The sequence below is a fragment of the Prosopis cineraria genome, unplaced genomic scaffold, assembly GCF_029017545.1.
Source record: "Prosopis cineraria cultivar Desert tree isolate PC_DT_omini unplaced genomic scaffold, ASM2901754v1 PC6, whole genome shotgun sequence".
NCBI classification, from domain to species: domain Eukaryota; kingdom Viridiplantae; phylum Streptophyta; class Magnoliopsida; order Fabales; family Fabaceae; genus Prosopis; species Prosopis cineraria.
In genome coordinates this window covers 26709730-26723717 of record NW_026555337.1, presented here as the reverse complement: position 1 = coordinate 26723717, position 13988 = coordinate 26709730, and the positions used below count along the sequence as shown (strand labels likewise).

Genomic DNA, 13988 nt, shown 5'->3' with positions numbered 1-13988 from the left:
CAATTAGACCAACAAAATATGAACAAGAGTACTTAAAGCATCAGTAATGTAATTTGGGCTAAAAATGGAGCTATTGCAAAGAACAAAAGTACTATGAAACAAAAGTACTAAGAATTAGTCATTTAGATGTTTCAATCACAAAGAACATAAAACAATGAAAAATAAAAGATTTGTTAGAAAAAAATTTATACCATTCAATGATCACTTGTTATCAAAACTTAAATGAATATTTATTAATTTCGGTTAATCTTTTACTAACAAATATCTATTTAGGTTTTGATATCTTCTCGCTCTAAATTCTAAATTAACAACAACCCATTTAGATTTGTTTTCCATTCAGGTTTTGATAATAACTAGTCCTTAACTTATATAAATTTGTTCCAGCAGTCCTTGATTGCTATTTTCTCAAAACAAATACTATTAATTATGGGCTGGAAAAATAGAAGATTGAAGGAGATGAAAAAGTGATAACTTAAATTTCATGATTACTCAAACAATAGTACAATAGCATATGACTGTTTCTCTTCCATATTTCTTGCCTTCTTTTTCTCCATCTTCTTTTTCTTCTTATTATCATCATTATTTGTCATAATGACAAAGAAAAATTCAAGTTACATATATAATATAACATATTATTGCTCCATCAATTAGAAGCAGGCATTTATGTCTTTTGTGTGATCTCAGAACTTGGTAGAATGCTTCAAGCCTTTTGTGCAAAATCTGGTCTTATCAGTATAGCTGTTGTGAAGGTTTCTTCTTTTTCTCTCCCAGAAATGGTTTGAACATCATAAGCAGTCCGATTCCTTCAACTAAATTCAGGGCAAAGAATACCATATGGGGACCTGCAAGTAAATATGTCCTTCAATAAGTTTCAAGTTTTGATACAAATCAAATTATAATTGGATCATTATCTTCTCAAAACAGAGTAAATTATATTTATTTACAATTATAATCTCAAAAAAATAGAGATTTATAATTGTACAATTGTTAGCGTAAATAAGTTTACATAGAATGAATAAATAGTAATTTTAAGCAGCAAGAAATTTATCAAGAAAATAAAAAGTAAGGACCTCATAAGAAAATTAATGCCAAATTAAATAAAAATCTCTTCACAATTAAAGTTTTTAAATTCAGTACTTCTTCCCCCGTATTTTAGTACTAAAAATATTTTTTAAAAAAATCTCGATTTGACATTAATCTTCTTATGAGATCCTTGCTTGTCATCATCCCAAATTTTTCCCATCTCTGTTCCATACCAAGGCTAAAAAGAGTTGAGTTAGATGAGGAAATTCAATCAACACAAACAAATTAGTTAAAGATCATACCTGGGAGGAAAGAAGCACCCATTCTCTTCTGTGACCATGTTAATCTGTTTCAACAGGAGAATATATATAAATCAAATATTCCACTTTATGTAAATATTCTTTCAGTTTTTAAATCATTTTCTACAAATTTCATTGCATCTAGGCCAATTTCAATGAAAGAAAAAATTATATCAATTGCATCAGGAAAACAAATTATTACTGTGGCATTGCTAAAGCTGAAGGCAACCAATTCTATTTTGGAGGGCATTGTCTCTCTGCTTAATTTATTCTGTGTTTAGAATTTCTACACTGCTCAGTAATGGTGCTCCTAATGTAACTAACATCACAACATGGGCCTCTATAGGGACATTTGTATTTTAATTGTTTTATTATGAATATTTTAATCTGGTTTTTATAAAAAAAAGACAGAGTTTTACTTTAATTTTTATTACTTAGATTAGGACATGCCTATTCCACAAGATGAAAGAAATTTAATATCTTTAAATAGATTTCTAACAAGTAAATATTAAGAATTTAACAATTAAAGTTATTGTTTTAACAAATATATGATTAATTTAGGGTCTTTGTTAAATATTAAATTCTTTCAAGGGTTTTTTATTGATATTATTTTTCCACACTATGAAATATAATTAAGTTAAAGAAACAAAGTGGAAACTCACATTGCTCCTCCTGCAGCAGGACCTATTGCTTTAAATATTGACATTCCTGTCATAGAAATTCCATTTGCTGCTCCTCTTTGGTGTTGTTCCTATTTTTTCACATGAACATCACTTATAAATTAAATTCCCATCATTACATTTTTTTTTCAAGATAATATCACAATATACATAAATAATATTTATAATAATGATAACAATGAACTTATTGAACAAAATAAAAAATATTACCACTGCTCTGTTTTGTAGAAGGAATAAGCCAGTTGTGATTGTCACCTAGGCTCACAAAGAAGATACAATTAGGTGATTATGATTATGATCAACTAATAAAGTTTACGTGAAAGAAATGTTTTGATGTATCTGAAATGTAATGAATCAAACTCTCCCACCTTGAGTATACATGTTTTGAAGAACTAAGAAATGATACCATCTTTCATTTTCATTAAGAAAAAAATACATGAAAAGTTTTAATTTAATTTCTTGACTGGTTTTACCTAAAAAAAATGCATACCTTACTTTATAATGCCTGAACCAAGTTTCAACAAAAAATAATCTCATGAATATTAAAACAAGAAATAATTGTTGTTGGATTATTCACTTTTGGTGAATCAGGTCCAAAATCTAAACCTAACGGCTTATATACATATTAATCATAACAATGTCCTTAAGTGATATATGTTCAGGCTCTTAAGTGCAATATTCCCTCATCGTTTTTAAACTATGGGAGGGAACAATTTTTTCAATAGAAGTCATGTGTATGCGTGTGAGATGTATGAGGGCAGTGTGAAAACCAAACCCAAAAATCTCCTTCTCTTCTCTCCTATCGTGTATTTGTTGTGAACCAAAAATCGGGTTTGTGTAACCCCGTTTGCTCGGATAAAGATCCTAATAAGTACAACTAACATGTATGCTTCTAATCTCACAATTTTATTTGCAATAACATTTTGGACCTACCATGTTGATCACTCATGATTTGTTAATTTATTTTTTAAAATTGTACTTACAGAGAGGAGATTCTTTGCAATAGAAGCAACGTTTAGTACTAAGTACAGTGTGAAGCCTGACAACATTGCTATGTAGGGGAAGCTTTGCAACAATGGTATGGATAGAGCCTGCAATTGATGTCCAAAATAAAAGCATATAATCAAAAAGAAAAAAATAAAAAATTATATCTAGATCTCACAAGAGAGAATTTATTATCAATGGGTCATATAAAATTTACAAAATACTTTCAAATTCCAAATCTTGCACCTTTGTAATTTAACCAAGGGCATTTACAACTTACTATTACAAGTTATCATTTTTCTTTGCAAATTATAAATACTCATTGCTTAGTTGTAAATGCGTAAGATTTAAGATTTGAGAATATTTTATGAATTTATGAGACCTCTTGATGATAAATTCTCTTCTGTGAGATCTAAGCATATTTTTCCAAAAAAAAATGTACTAGAATGCTGTATCAAAAATTAATTTTGATGACCTAATAATTCTCAGACAAATATGAAACATGTCACGGCATGATATGCAGTTTGTAAGTGAAATTCAATGTGTTCATGCTGCAATATTTGATGCATGTATTGGTACTTCATAGAATATTGCAGTGTTCAGTAAAGCTAACCGCCGATATCCGAGCTATACTGAGAGGTCCACAAATTCTCTCCACAGACGGGTATAGAGTGAGTTGATAGATGATTAATGCCACACCTGATAGGAAAAAGGAAAAAAAAAAAAAAAAAGGTTAGCAGATTTTCTTTTTGTCCAGGGGAAAAAAGGAAAAAGAAAAAGTTAGTAGCTAACCACCCAGCATGTTTATTATATAAGCTTAAAAGTACAAGCAAAAAACTTGACATAGATATCAATGAAACGTCACAGCCACACTAAAAAGACTTATGCAATGTTTAGTAGATGGAAAAGTGTTTTTCTATTAGAAAGAAAATGATAAATATATCTATCTCATTTGGACTCCGCTTTGCCCCTTCTAGGAGGAGCCTCTTTTGCACCAGTCTCAAATTTGGACTGTTCATATTTAGTTTATGGACAGTCCAAATTTAATATTTTATTTTTTACTTTTATTAAAATAAAAAAATTATAATTTTTTTTAATAAATCTGGTCAGAGATCTGGACATTCTGTTTTTAATATTAATGGTCCATATTGAATATTTAATTTTTTTATAATTTTATAAATTGATTGTTCAGACGTAGACTTTAGATGTAAAATATTTAACTTGTAATTTTTTTAAAAAAATATTGTTTTAAAAATGTTTGTTAGTAGATATCTATATTGTCTAGAGAATATTTAGATAGTCAATTTATAAAAATTTTTAATATTAAATTTAGACTGTTTATATTAAACTTGCATTTCTTAGAGTATATCTATTCGAATAGTCAATTTATAAAAAAAATTAAATATTAAATATGATTAATATTAAATCTAGACCGTCTAAATTATTGATCAGATTTATTAATTTTTTTATAATTTTCATAATTTATATTTTAATAAAAATATAAAATAAAACATTAAATTTCGACCATCCAAATTAAATCTGACGATCTAGATTTGGGGTTGGTGTAGAGGAGGCTCCTCTCAGGATGAGTGAACCCAAGTCCATCTCATTGTATTTCTAGATACATTATTCATTTTTTTTTTTTGGAAAACACTCTTTTGTGTATCAAACATATACTTAAAGTGTCTTGAGGTCTCACTTGAGTATCAAACAAACAAGACTCTATTGTATCCCTACTTTAAAGATTAGTTTGGATGTAAGGAAAAGTGAAAAGAAAATATGAAGAAATTTACAAAAATAATTTTTTTTTTACCATTTTTAGAAGTTTTTCCCCTCATTTTCCTTCCTCCATAACTTCTTTTTTTCCCCCAATCCAAATGAAAGGCAAAAAGAAAGTATGGAGTTAAATAATAACGTGCATAAAAAGTATAATGGAAATCCAATTGTGTGCAAAAATATAATGGGACTTGTTTGGTTTAAAATAAAATTACTATGCACCATGAAAAGATTAGGGATTTCTTGGCATGCATACGGAAAAGGAGAGACAATGTAGGATTTCAACAAAACTTACAACGCCTAATTGGTTTTCAATTTTCATAGTTGAAATGAGGGGAAAAAAATTACCGTTACACCATGAAATTATTTATAAAAAGTCAAAATTGCCCATTCCAAGTGATAAGAGGGGCAATTTAGTCTTTTTTGCTTATTTTCAATAATCCTCCTCTTTTTCTCTTGCCAAATATCACAAAGCAAAATATTTTGTTTCCACTTTCATCCCTACCTAACATATTTTGTTTCCAATAAGGAAACTTTTATGTGAAACACATTATGTTGATAGCAGTGATAGACTATGTACCAGATATTGCAAGAACATCACCAACATCATCAGTTGAAAATGTCAAACCTCCAAGCCTTTTCGGACTCACAGCCCATAATGAGAAAACCTGGAAAAAAAAAAAAAGAAAGCATTCAAAATTAGTTTCTGCACAACAGAATGAACAGATATATTTTAATTAAGATTCAAAAAAACCAATAATTTTTAACATCACACTAATTAAGCAGAGAAGTTAATTACCTCTTGAAAAGCAATATCATGAAGTGAGAAAACACAGTAAGCAATGATAGATGACATCAAAGGCCAATTCATGAGAAGATTTTCTTCCTTTTGGTTTCTCTTGTCTTTGTTATTAGCTTCACTGCTTCCATTCTCTAAAGCTTCAGTTTCATCAGTAGAATCATCACCAACTATATGGTTGTGTAGGGTTTCCTGCAGTGTTCCAGATAATCTTTGTAAGATAAATCCAATACTACTACGTTAAAAGCTAGCCTTTTTTTTTTTTTATAAGCCTTAAAAAACTAGCTTTTATTGTTAATAAGACGTATCAAAATAGTCTATATGTCAGTCAAAGACGAGAGATAATTTGAAGAACCTAGGTCCTATTACACTCCGGAATTTAACAGAGGATCCTGACTTTTTGAAAGGCCTGAATGGCCAAGTAAGACCTGAAATTTGTTTTTAAAATTATTTTTAATCAAATCTTTTATTTTAAAATTAATTATTTTATTTTATAAAAAATATGAAATATATTTTTTAAATACTTAAATGACGTATAGGACTTAATTTTTTTAAAAAAATATATGGACCTTAAAATCTAAAAATTAATATTAAAATATATTTTAAATATTAGTTTGAGATATCTTATACATTAAAAATAATAAAAATATGACAATATAAATATTTTTTATTTTTTTAAATAGTTATAATAATGCATCCAAATATATAGTATTTTAGTATAAAATGTCCTAAAATTTAAAGAAGTAATTAGTATTTATTATATTTTATATATTTTTTAAAATATAATTTTTTTATTCTAGTATTCAGGGCCAACCTCAAATCTGATCAGGCTTAGCTTGATTTTTTTGGGCCTATTTGATTGAGCATAAAAAAACTATTATCTTTTTTATTAAGCTTGACCCTAAATTTTTTTGAGTGATTTTGGGCTTTGCTCGAATTACCTACTTAGTCCTAGATATTATAGTAGCCAAAAACAAAAAAAACAAAAATCAGAGAGATATGTCAAATCTGTATTCTCTTATCCAGCCATGATGGATTAGGCCAAAAAATCCAAGCAAAGAGGGCTTATCTGAATATTAATCACATTAGGGTCTTTATGTGTAATATGTCCAGGGTCTTGAAGTGCAACTTTCCACGTTATTTGAAAAAGTGTGGGAACAATTATATTAACAAAAGTGATTTTTAACATAGTGTATAGTATAGTTGTCTTTTTTATGTCATTTATGTTTACACTCAAAAGAGGCATATCCATGTTATGGTAGATAAAGGTTTAGTATTTGAAGTTACTAGGGTATTAAAAATAAGAGAGATATAAATATGATTAATATTGATCAACTGATATTGAGGATATCAAGATATATACATACAGGGATCCAAATGCTGCCAAACATCACTGCTAGTGCAAAAACTGAGATTATGAAGCAGGGCAAGAAGTATGGAAACCTGCAAAACATTTAAATGGAGAAATATATATATATATATATATATAACTAAATAGAAGAAGAAAGCCGATATTGTTTCATGAAATAAAAAAGTATGTTGCACTTACTTATCCCAAAAGGAGTTTTTGGGAAATATATTTGGATATTTCTCTACTGGCTGAAATTCAAAATTCCCAAAAACAAAAGGGAAAAAAAAATTAGAGAAACAAGGTTCAAATATGCACACATTTAAGCTTCGTTTAGTGTATACAATGAGAGGGAGTGAAGAGGGAAAGAGAATAAGAAAGTGATTCCACCGGTGAAAAATAAACCTCATGCTCCAAATTCAGAAAATCAATAAAAATAATCAAATAATATTAAGGGAGAATAACAGTTAAGTTTCAAAAGAACAAATTAATGATAATTAGACCCTTTTAAATATAAATTACAAATATCAATTTAAATAATTATAAATTCAAGAATTTTAATTGCAAATAAGACATTTAAATTCAAAATACAACTTTCAATTTGTGAATCAGATTTCTGTTTGTAACTATTTAAATTAATTTTCATAACTCATATTTTATAAAATTTTATGAGAAATTAACTATGATTAATTTGATCATATAGGAATTTATTATCATTCTCCCTAATATTAATGTTTATGGAAGAATGATAAAGAGCATATAATAGACATTAGATTTAAGCAATACTTCCTCCATCACATTCCCTCTCACAATATCAGAAACAGGGCAACAGAGAGACAAGTAGACCAAACCAATTATAAATAAATATTAGGAAGAATGACAGTTAAGTCTCAAGAGAGTAAATTAATAATAGTTAGGCTCCCAAAATTTTTTTAAAAATAATTGTAAATATTAATTTAAACAGTTGTAAATTTATAAATTTCAATTGCAAATATGATATTTAAATTATGAATATAATAATTTTTTGAAATTTAAATTTAATAAAAATATTTAAATTAATATTTATAATTTATTTTACAAAAATTTTTATGAAGGAATTATCAGTAATTCATTCTTTCATGACTTTATTATCATTCTTCCTAAAAATTAATCTAGTGGGCCCAGTCCGAACAGTATGGACCCAGCCAATCTCTTCACTGTATCGGACATTGATGCGGGAAATTGCTAGACCTGTCTTGGCCCACAACACCTTTCAACCAAATCATTTATATTTATCATTTTTTTGGACTTCGAACTAAGGTACTGAGTTACTAAACTGATTAAAATATTAGTTCAAATATTAATGATAAAAATCATAGTCAAAGTATAATCAAACTGTTCCATCAATAAAGAATTATATTAGTTTACCTATTTAATCAGGAAGTTTGATCCGGATTTTTAAACTTGGACTACTTTAATAGGCATAGCTTATGATATGATTTTTTAAAAAAATTATTTATTTATTGAAGAAGGAAATCTCATATTTCTATAATTTCCTCTATTTCAAAAAATAGAGTTCCAGCCTACCATACTTCTAAATCTATACCCAAATTTAATGAAGTTTATGAGGCAAAGAAATTAGAGAGCACCTGAGCCAAATAACCTCCCAATGCTGGGCCAATAATTAAACCTATGCCCCAAGATGCACTCACCTGAAATCAGATTAAACATTTAAATTGTCAGTTATATATGATGACACACACACACACACACACATCAAGAAATGATAATAAAAATAGAGGCATACAGTTGAGAGTCCTAGCGATTGATGCTCTTCTCGGAAAATTTCAGTAGCATAAGCCTGATCATAATTCAGACAAGATTAGCACATCACGCGCGCGCGCGCGCATGTTTAGCATCAATCCATCAGACAGATTCAATGTTAATCAGAAACGAAAGTTTTAAACTTTTCTATTTTTCCTCTTGTAGATGAAATATTATTGAAAAATTACAGTCATGGTCCAAATAAGAAAATTAATTTTTTCAGCTTAAGTTAAATTTCAATATTTATATGTCAAGTTTTAGAATTAACAAGTGGTTGGGGCCTATGTAATTAATTTTCTTATATGGAAATTATATGTAATTTTCCTAAATATTAAACTTACGTTTGAAAACTTGTAAACTACGTAGGTCAAATTAAAAATTGAGGGCATAATTATAGGGAAATGCACAAAGTAACTAAACAATTAATTTTTTTTGGGCAAAAAAAAAAAGAAACTAAACAAACAGTTTTTACTCCCTTCAAACCACAAAATAGGATATCCTCTAGAAATCCCTATTTGGTTCAAAATATAAGATATCATGTAATTTTTATAATTATTTTTTTAACTATACTCCTACTTCATTTATTACTCTCTCTGTTTTTTTTTAAAAAAAAGGCACTGAAATTTCAATTATCATTTTTAAATAATTTATATAGGATATTTAATGAGTGTATAATTAGAAAAATGTAAAAAAAAAAAATTTGAAGAGGTTGAGATTTCAACTAATTTTTTTTTAAACTGTAAAATAATTATGATACATTATTGCAGATAACCTAAAGGCAGAAACTTTCTGTGGAATTGGTACCTTCATTGGTCCAAGCAAGCCATTTAAGCCTCCAAGAAGAAATCTCATAATAACAGCCATCCAAAAGCTCGTGCTAAGGCCAAACAGTGTGTTGAAAATGACACTATATATAAAGAAACTCAGTTAAAAAAAGTCAGCATCGTCGTATATATTATTATTAATAAACCATGAATTATTAGAGCATATGTGAAACAAAAGTTTGATTAATCTCAGAGATATATAAAATATACTTACACTGTCAAAACCCCTATGATTATGACAGGTTTTCGACCATATCGATCCGATATCATTCCCCACACTACTGATGTCAAAGATCTCCCAAGCATGAAAGCAGATCCTTCAACAATTTTTCATAGTCCATTAAATGAAATAATAAAAGTATTAAAAAGAATTCATGTTGTTTGTTTAATTATGTTCGTTTGTGTTCCTGTTGTTTGTTTCCTTTGTTTGGATTCTCGTTCGGTTTCTGCAGTTAATATATAAAGTTTTCAAGATTCAAAAGCAAAAAAATAAAAAATAAAAATAAAAAATAAAAATCACGTTGGTAGAACTTCTTCCCATTTGAGACCCGATCCAATTCAAGTGTGTATATATATTAAATTAATTAAGAAAAATTAATCTGTAAATTATTCTTGTGTTTTAAATTTTGAATTAGATCTCTATAATTTATTTTATTTAATTAAATCCTTATATTTTGATTAATATATATTTTAAAAAGTTAAAATCTTTAAATTTTTCATTTTAAAAAATAAAATTGTGAACTTTTTTATTTGTATTAAAAGATTATACAACTTTATAATTAACTAAGTAACTTATATAAGTTAAAATTTATATAATCGGATTATGTCTTTTACATAAAATATTATACCCATAGAGTTTTCTTAAAAAATTCAATAAAAACGTAAATATTGTATTAAATCAAATTTTTCTTTTCATTTTTGTCAAAAGTATTAAATTAAATTTCCTATAAATTTTAAGATTTTTTTGTTTTGGAAAATTTAATTATTCATTAATAATTTTAACCTTCAAGTATTAACATATTTAATTGATCAAATTATAAGGGTTTGTTTAAAACAAAATAAACTATAAAAACTTGATTCAAAATTCAAAAAAATTATAAGCACCTGCAAATTAATCTTAAAAAATAATCATTATGAACACACACATATAAGCATATCATGCAAAAGATTCAATAAATATAATATCTATCAATGGTCAGTTTGATCTACTTATATTTTTGGTAGGAAATTGAATATACTCAATATATAATCTATTTTTAATAGTAGTCTCACCCACATAACCGGCATAGCCTCCAATATCTTCCTCTGATTCAGCAATTTTGAAATCCCTTACCTGAAATGTATAAGTATCAATTAATTATTTGTCATTCATGAGAAATGAGCAAGGTACGTAAAATTGGATCAGTCATTGAATCGGTCATGACATTAGGTCACGGGTTAGTGGTTCAACCCCGGTAACAAACCAGTCATGATTAAAATAATATAATTTAAATAAAAAGATATTAATTATAAAAAGTCAATCAAAGTCAACCACTCAAAAATCCAACAATAATAAAATACAACACTTCAAATATCAATCCTTACTTCCTTATAATTACAACCCTTTAATCATTAAAAAGTCTAAAAGTCTAAAACCAATATTCATCATGGTCATTTCATTTCTTCAAGGTAGGTTTTTTTTTTTAAAAAAAAAAGCCCCCAAAACGATGTCGTTTTGGGGGTTTAGCATGAAAAAAAGTCAACCCGGTTAACCCAATCAACCCATCAGGTTGGCCGGCTTATACCGGGTTGAACCCAAGTTGATCGTGTTAAACCGGGTCAATCTTACACCAGTTTAGTCATAAACCCAGACCAGAGAAGGGACCGGGTCGTCGGGTTGACCCGACCGGTCTGGTCTGGGTTTTCAAACTATGGAAATAAGAGACGAGTTATTTATTATTGGCAATATATGTTGCAAGCTATATTGTTAGTTTTTGATTTAAAGTTGTAATTTCCCATCGGGAATTATCCAAACACATGCGTTCCATCTATGAGATATCTATTGACTTTCCTAGAAACACACAACACTGCCTTGTTTTTAATTTCCAGAAAGCAGAAAATAAAGATCTCTGATAACTATATAAACCTGAAGGAAAATAATAAATAGAAATTAATTAAAAAACATTTTTTATCTTGGACCACCGATCCGAACAAGATTCCCTTGATGTGCATTGATTGCTAATTTCGAGGAATATTAATTTCTGGAGAATATATCAGAATATTCTTCATGTGAAGAACAATGAATCTAAGAATATAATGAAACTCACCATGAAATAGAGGAAAGGAAAGAGAGATGATATAGGCAGAGCTGTACAGAACACAGGAAACAAAACATCAGAGAGTTGTTAAGAATAGATTATCTAAAATGAAAATTTTTCTTCCATTTCCTAAATTATCTAACATGAAAAAACAATAAATTACAGGGACCTCGTTTGAATTTGCTAAGATTGCTCACATATTTTATTTGAATTTTTTCATAATATTTTCTTTTTCAAATTTACACATGCATCACTTCAATTTTTCAAATTTAAAACAATCTCTCCTATAATTAAAAACTAAGAATAAATTACACATACTTGCAAAAAAATTGATAAAGTTTCACAAATCTCCCTTCTATTTTCATATTGAGTATGAAAGTAAAATTAAACTAAGGTTTATATAATTAGTTTTACTAAGGTTAAATAAAAAAAGAATTTGCGTAATGTACTCCAAAAGTGGTACCCCATTTTAAATTTAAACTTGCTAAATCAGAACCATGTGACCAAAATAATACTTTCTTCGTTTCATAATACTTGACACTTCCGACTTGTATCAAACATATTAGGGAAATTCAATTTTTCCCCTAAATCTCATGAAAAATTCTTATTTTTCTTATTTTCCCCTTGCATACAACTAACACTCATAATTTTCTATGCTTGATTACTCAATGCACATTAATTAACAAATATAGAGGTAAAAAAGGAAAGATATTTCTCAATTAAAAACACAAAATATCCTATACTTTTTTATGAGCAATAATTCAAGCTATTACTCTCTCCTAAAAAACTAGCTTAATAGGGTGTGTAGCACCCACTTATATGCCCATAATCCTTCCCATTCAAGTCTGTCTGATGTGGAATGTAATAACTTTTTCGGCCAATCTGTGATACCTCCGTCACTTGTGGCAAGTTTTGATACTACTTTATCATGACACCATTACTCTCTCCCTAAAATGCTAGCTCAACAAGATGTATATTATGCTGGCTTATACGACCAAAGCCCTCTCCAAATCTATTCCACGTGGGATGTAACAAATAGCTTGTAGAAAATGTTGCACATTGTAGTACTGAAGCGAGCTAGCCAAGTTCAGTCTTGTTAGCTCAATCTTGTCAATTCCTTTCAATGATATATTCGGAACACAAACTGAAAACTGTTAGTGACCTAAATCAGGACTCAAAACTGATCCGTTTTGGGGGGAAAAAAACAAAGCAATAAGAAACAAATTAATGAATACTAACAGTTCGTGAGTTATATATACTTACTGGTGCATAACACAACCATCCATATAGTGAAAAGATGGCGGACAGGCACTCCTCTATTGGTCTCTTTGGCTTTATCCACCTTACAACCTGGACAGTTCTCATGATACTCCTTCTTCAACAATGGCTGCTCTATAATACTACTCTCTTCTTCTGCGTTGTGAGAACCCATTTGTTTTCTTGTTTAATTTCTCAGAATCCTACCTATCAACCTTTCTGTACCACAAAACCCCAGAAAGCATGAAACATATATATATATATATATATATCAAAGAAGATACATGAAGAAAGAAAGGAAGATAGTGTTGTTGGGTTGGTTTTTATGGGGGAGAAGAAAATTTTGAGCTTGAAGCAGAAGAATATATATATATATATATATATATTTATTTATGTATGCACGTACCTGTTTAGAGCTTGGGAATACATGTGTGGGAAAATAAGTGATGAATGAAGAACCCTCAAGATGGGTATGCTTGTGAGAGCTTACGAGAGGTTATCCATGGTGTTGTTATATAGATGCATGATAGGATCAACTTGATTGATATTATTAATTATTACAGTGGAATGATTATCATTGTCATTATTAGTTGCAGACTTACGTCACTGGGTGAGATAAATAGAAGCGGATGGACAATGGTGAAGGCAAAAAAAAAAAAAAACAAAATAAAAACAAAAAAAAAACAAAAACAAAAACAAAAGTCAGTGAAAATGAAACCAAGTTGAAGGAAAAAAAATCTTTAGAATAAAATCCAAGAAAATAATTCTGAAATGTAAAGAGGAAAAAAGGAAAAATAACTGGCAAAACATAATGAAAAATGCAGAAATTCCATATCAAATCAATTCAATCAAATAAAATATTATACGTTATTATTTTTAATAACTTTATTTTTTGAAT

The 13988-nt window shown here is 28.3% G+C and overlaps 1 protein-coding gene across 1 annotated transcript; it reads right to left on the bottom strand.

Annotated features, from left to right (window-relative positions):
* Positions 1-497: 497 nt before the first annotated feature.
* LOC129314591 (protein ZINC INDUCED FACILITATOR-LIKE 1-like) lies at positions 498-13556 on the bottom strand. The gene is made up of 18 exons (XM_054958071.1): positions 13497-13556; positions 13097-13309; positions 11843-11883; positions 10809-10869; positions 9751-9853; positions 9517-9619; positions 8696-8749; positions 8538-8600; positions 7111-7160; positions 6929-7004; positions 5562-5753; positions 5343-5430; positions 3600-3685; positions 2986-3093; positions 2213-2257; positions 1985-2073; positions 1326-1369; positions 498-842 (listed from the first exon to the last, which is right to left on the bottom strand). Exons 2-18 carry the CDS (start codon positions 13263-13265, stop codon positions 730-732), a joined length of 1485 nt encoding a protein of 494 aa, XP_054814046.1. The 5' UTR covers positions 13266-13309; positions 13497-13556; the 3' UTR covers positions 498-729.
* Positions 13557-13988: the final 432 nt, after the last annotated feature.

What these genes read in the sequence shown, in the direction of transcription:
- LOC129314591 (XM_054958071.1), bottom strand. Translation starts at nt 13,265, where the DNA reads ATGGGTTCTCACAACGCAGAAGAAGAGAGTAGTATTATAGAGCAGCCA. An exon ending in GATGGTTGTGTTATGCACCA is followed by an intron (nt 11,884 to 13,096) that starts GTAAGTATATAT and finishes TGTTCTGTACAG; the next exon opens with CTCTGCCTATATCATCTCTC. An exon ending in ATGATATTGCTTTTCAAGAG is followed by an intron (nt 5,431 to 5,561) that starts GTAATTAACTTC and finishes TTTTTTTTCCAG; the next exon opens with GTTTTCTCATTATGGGCTGT.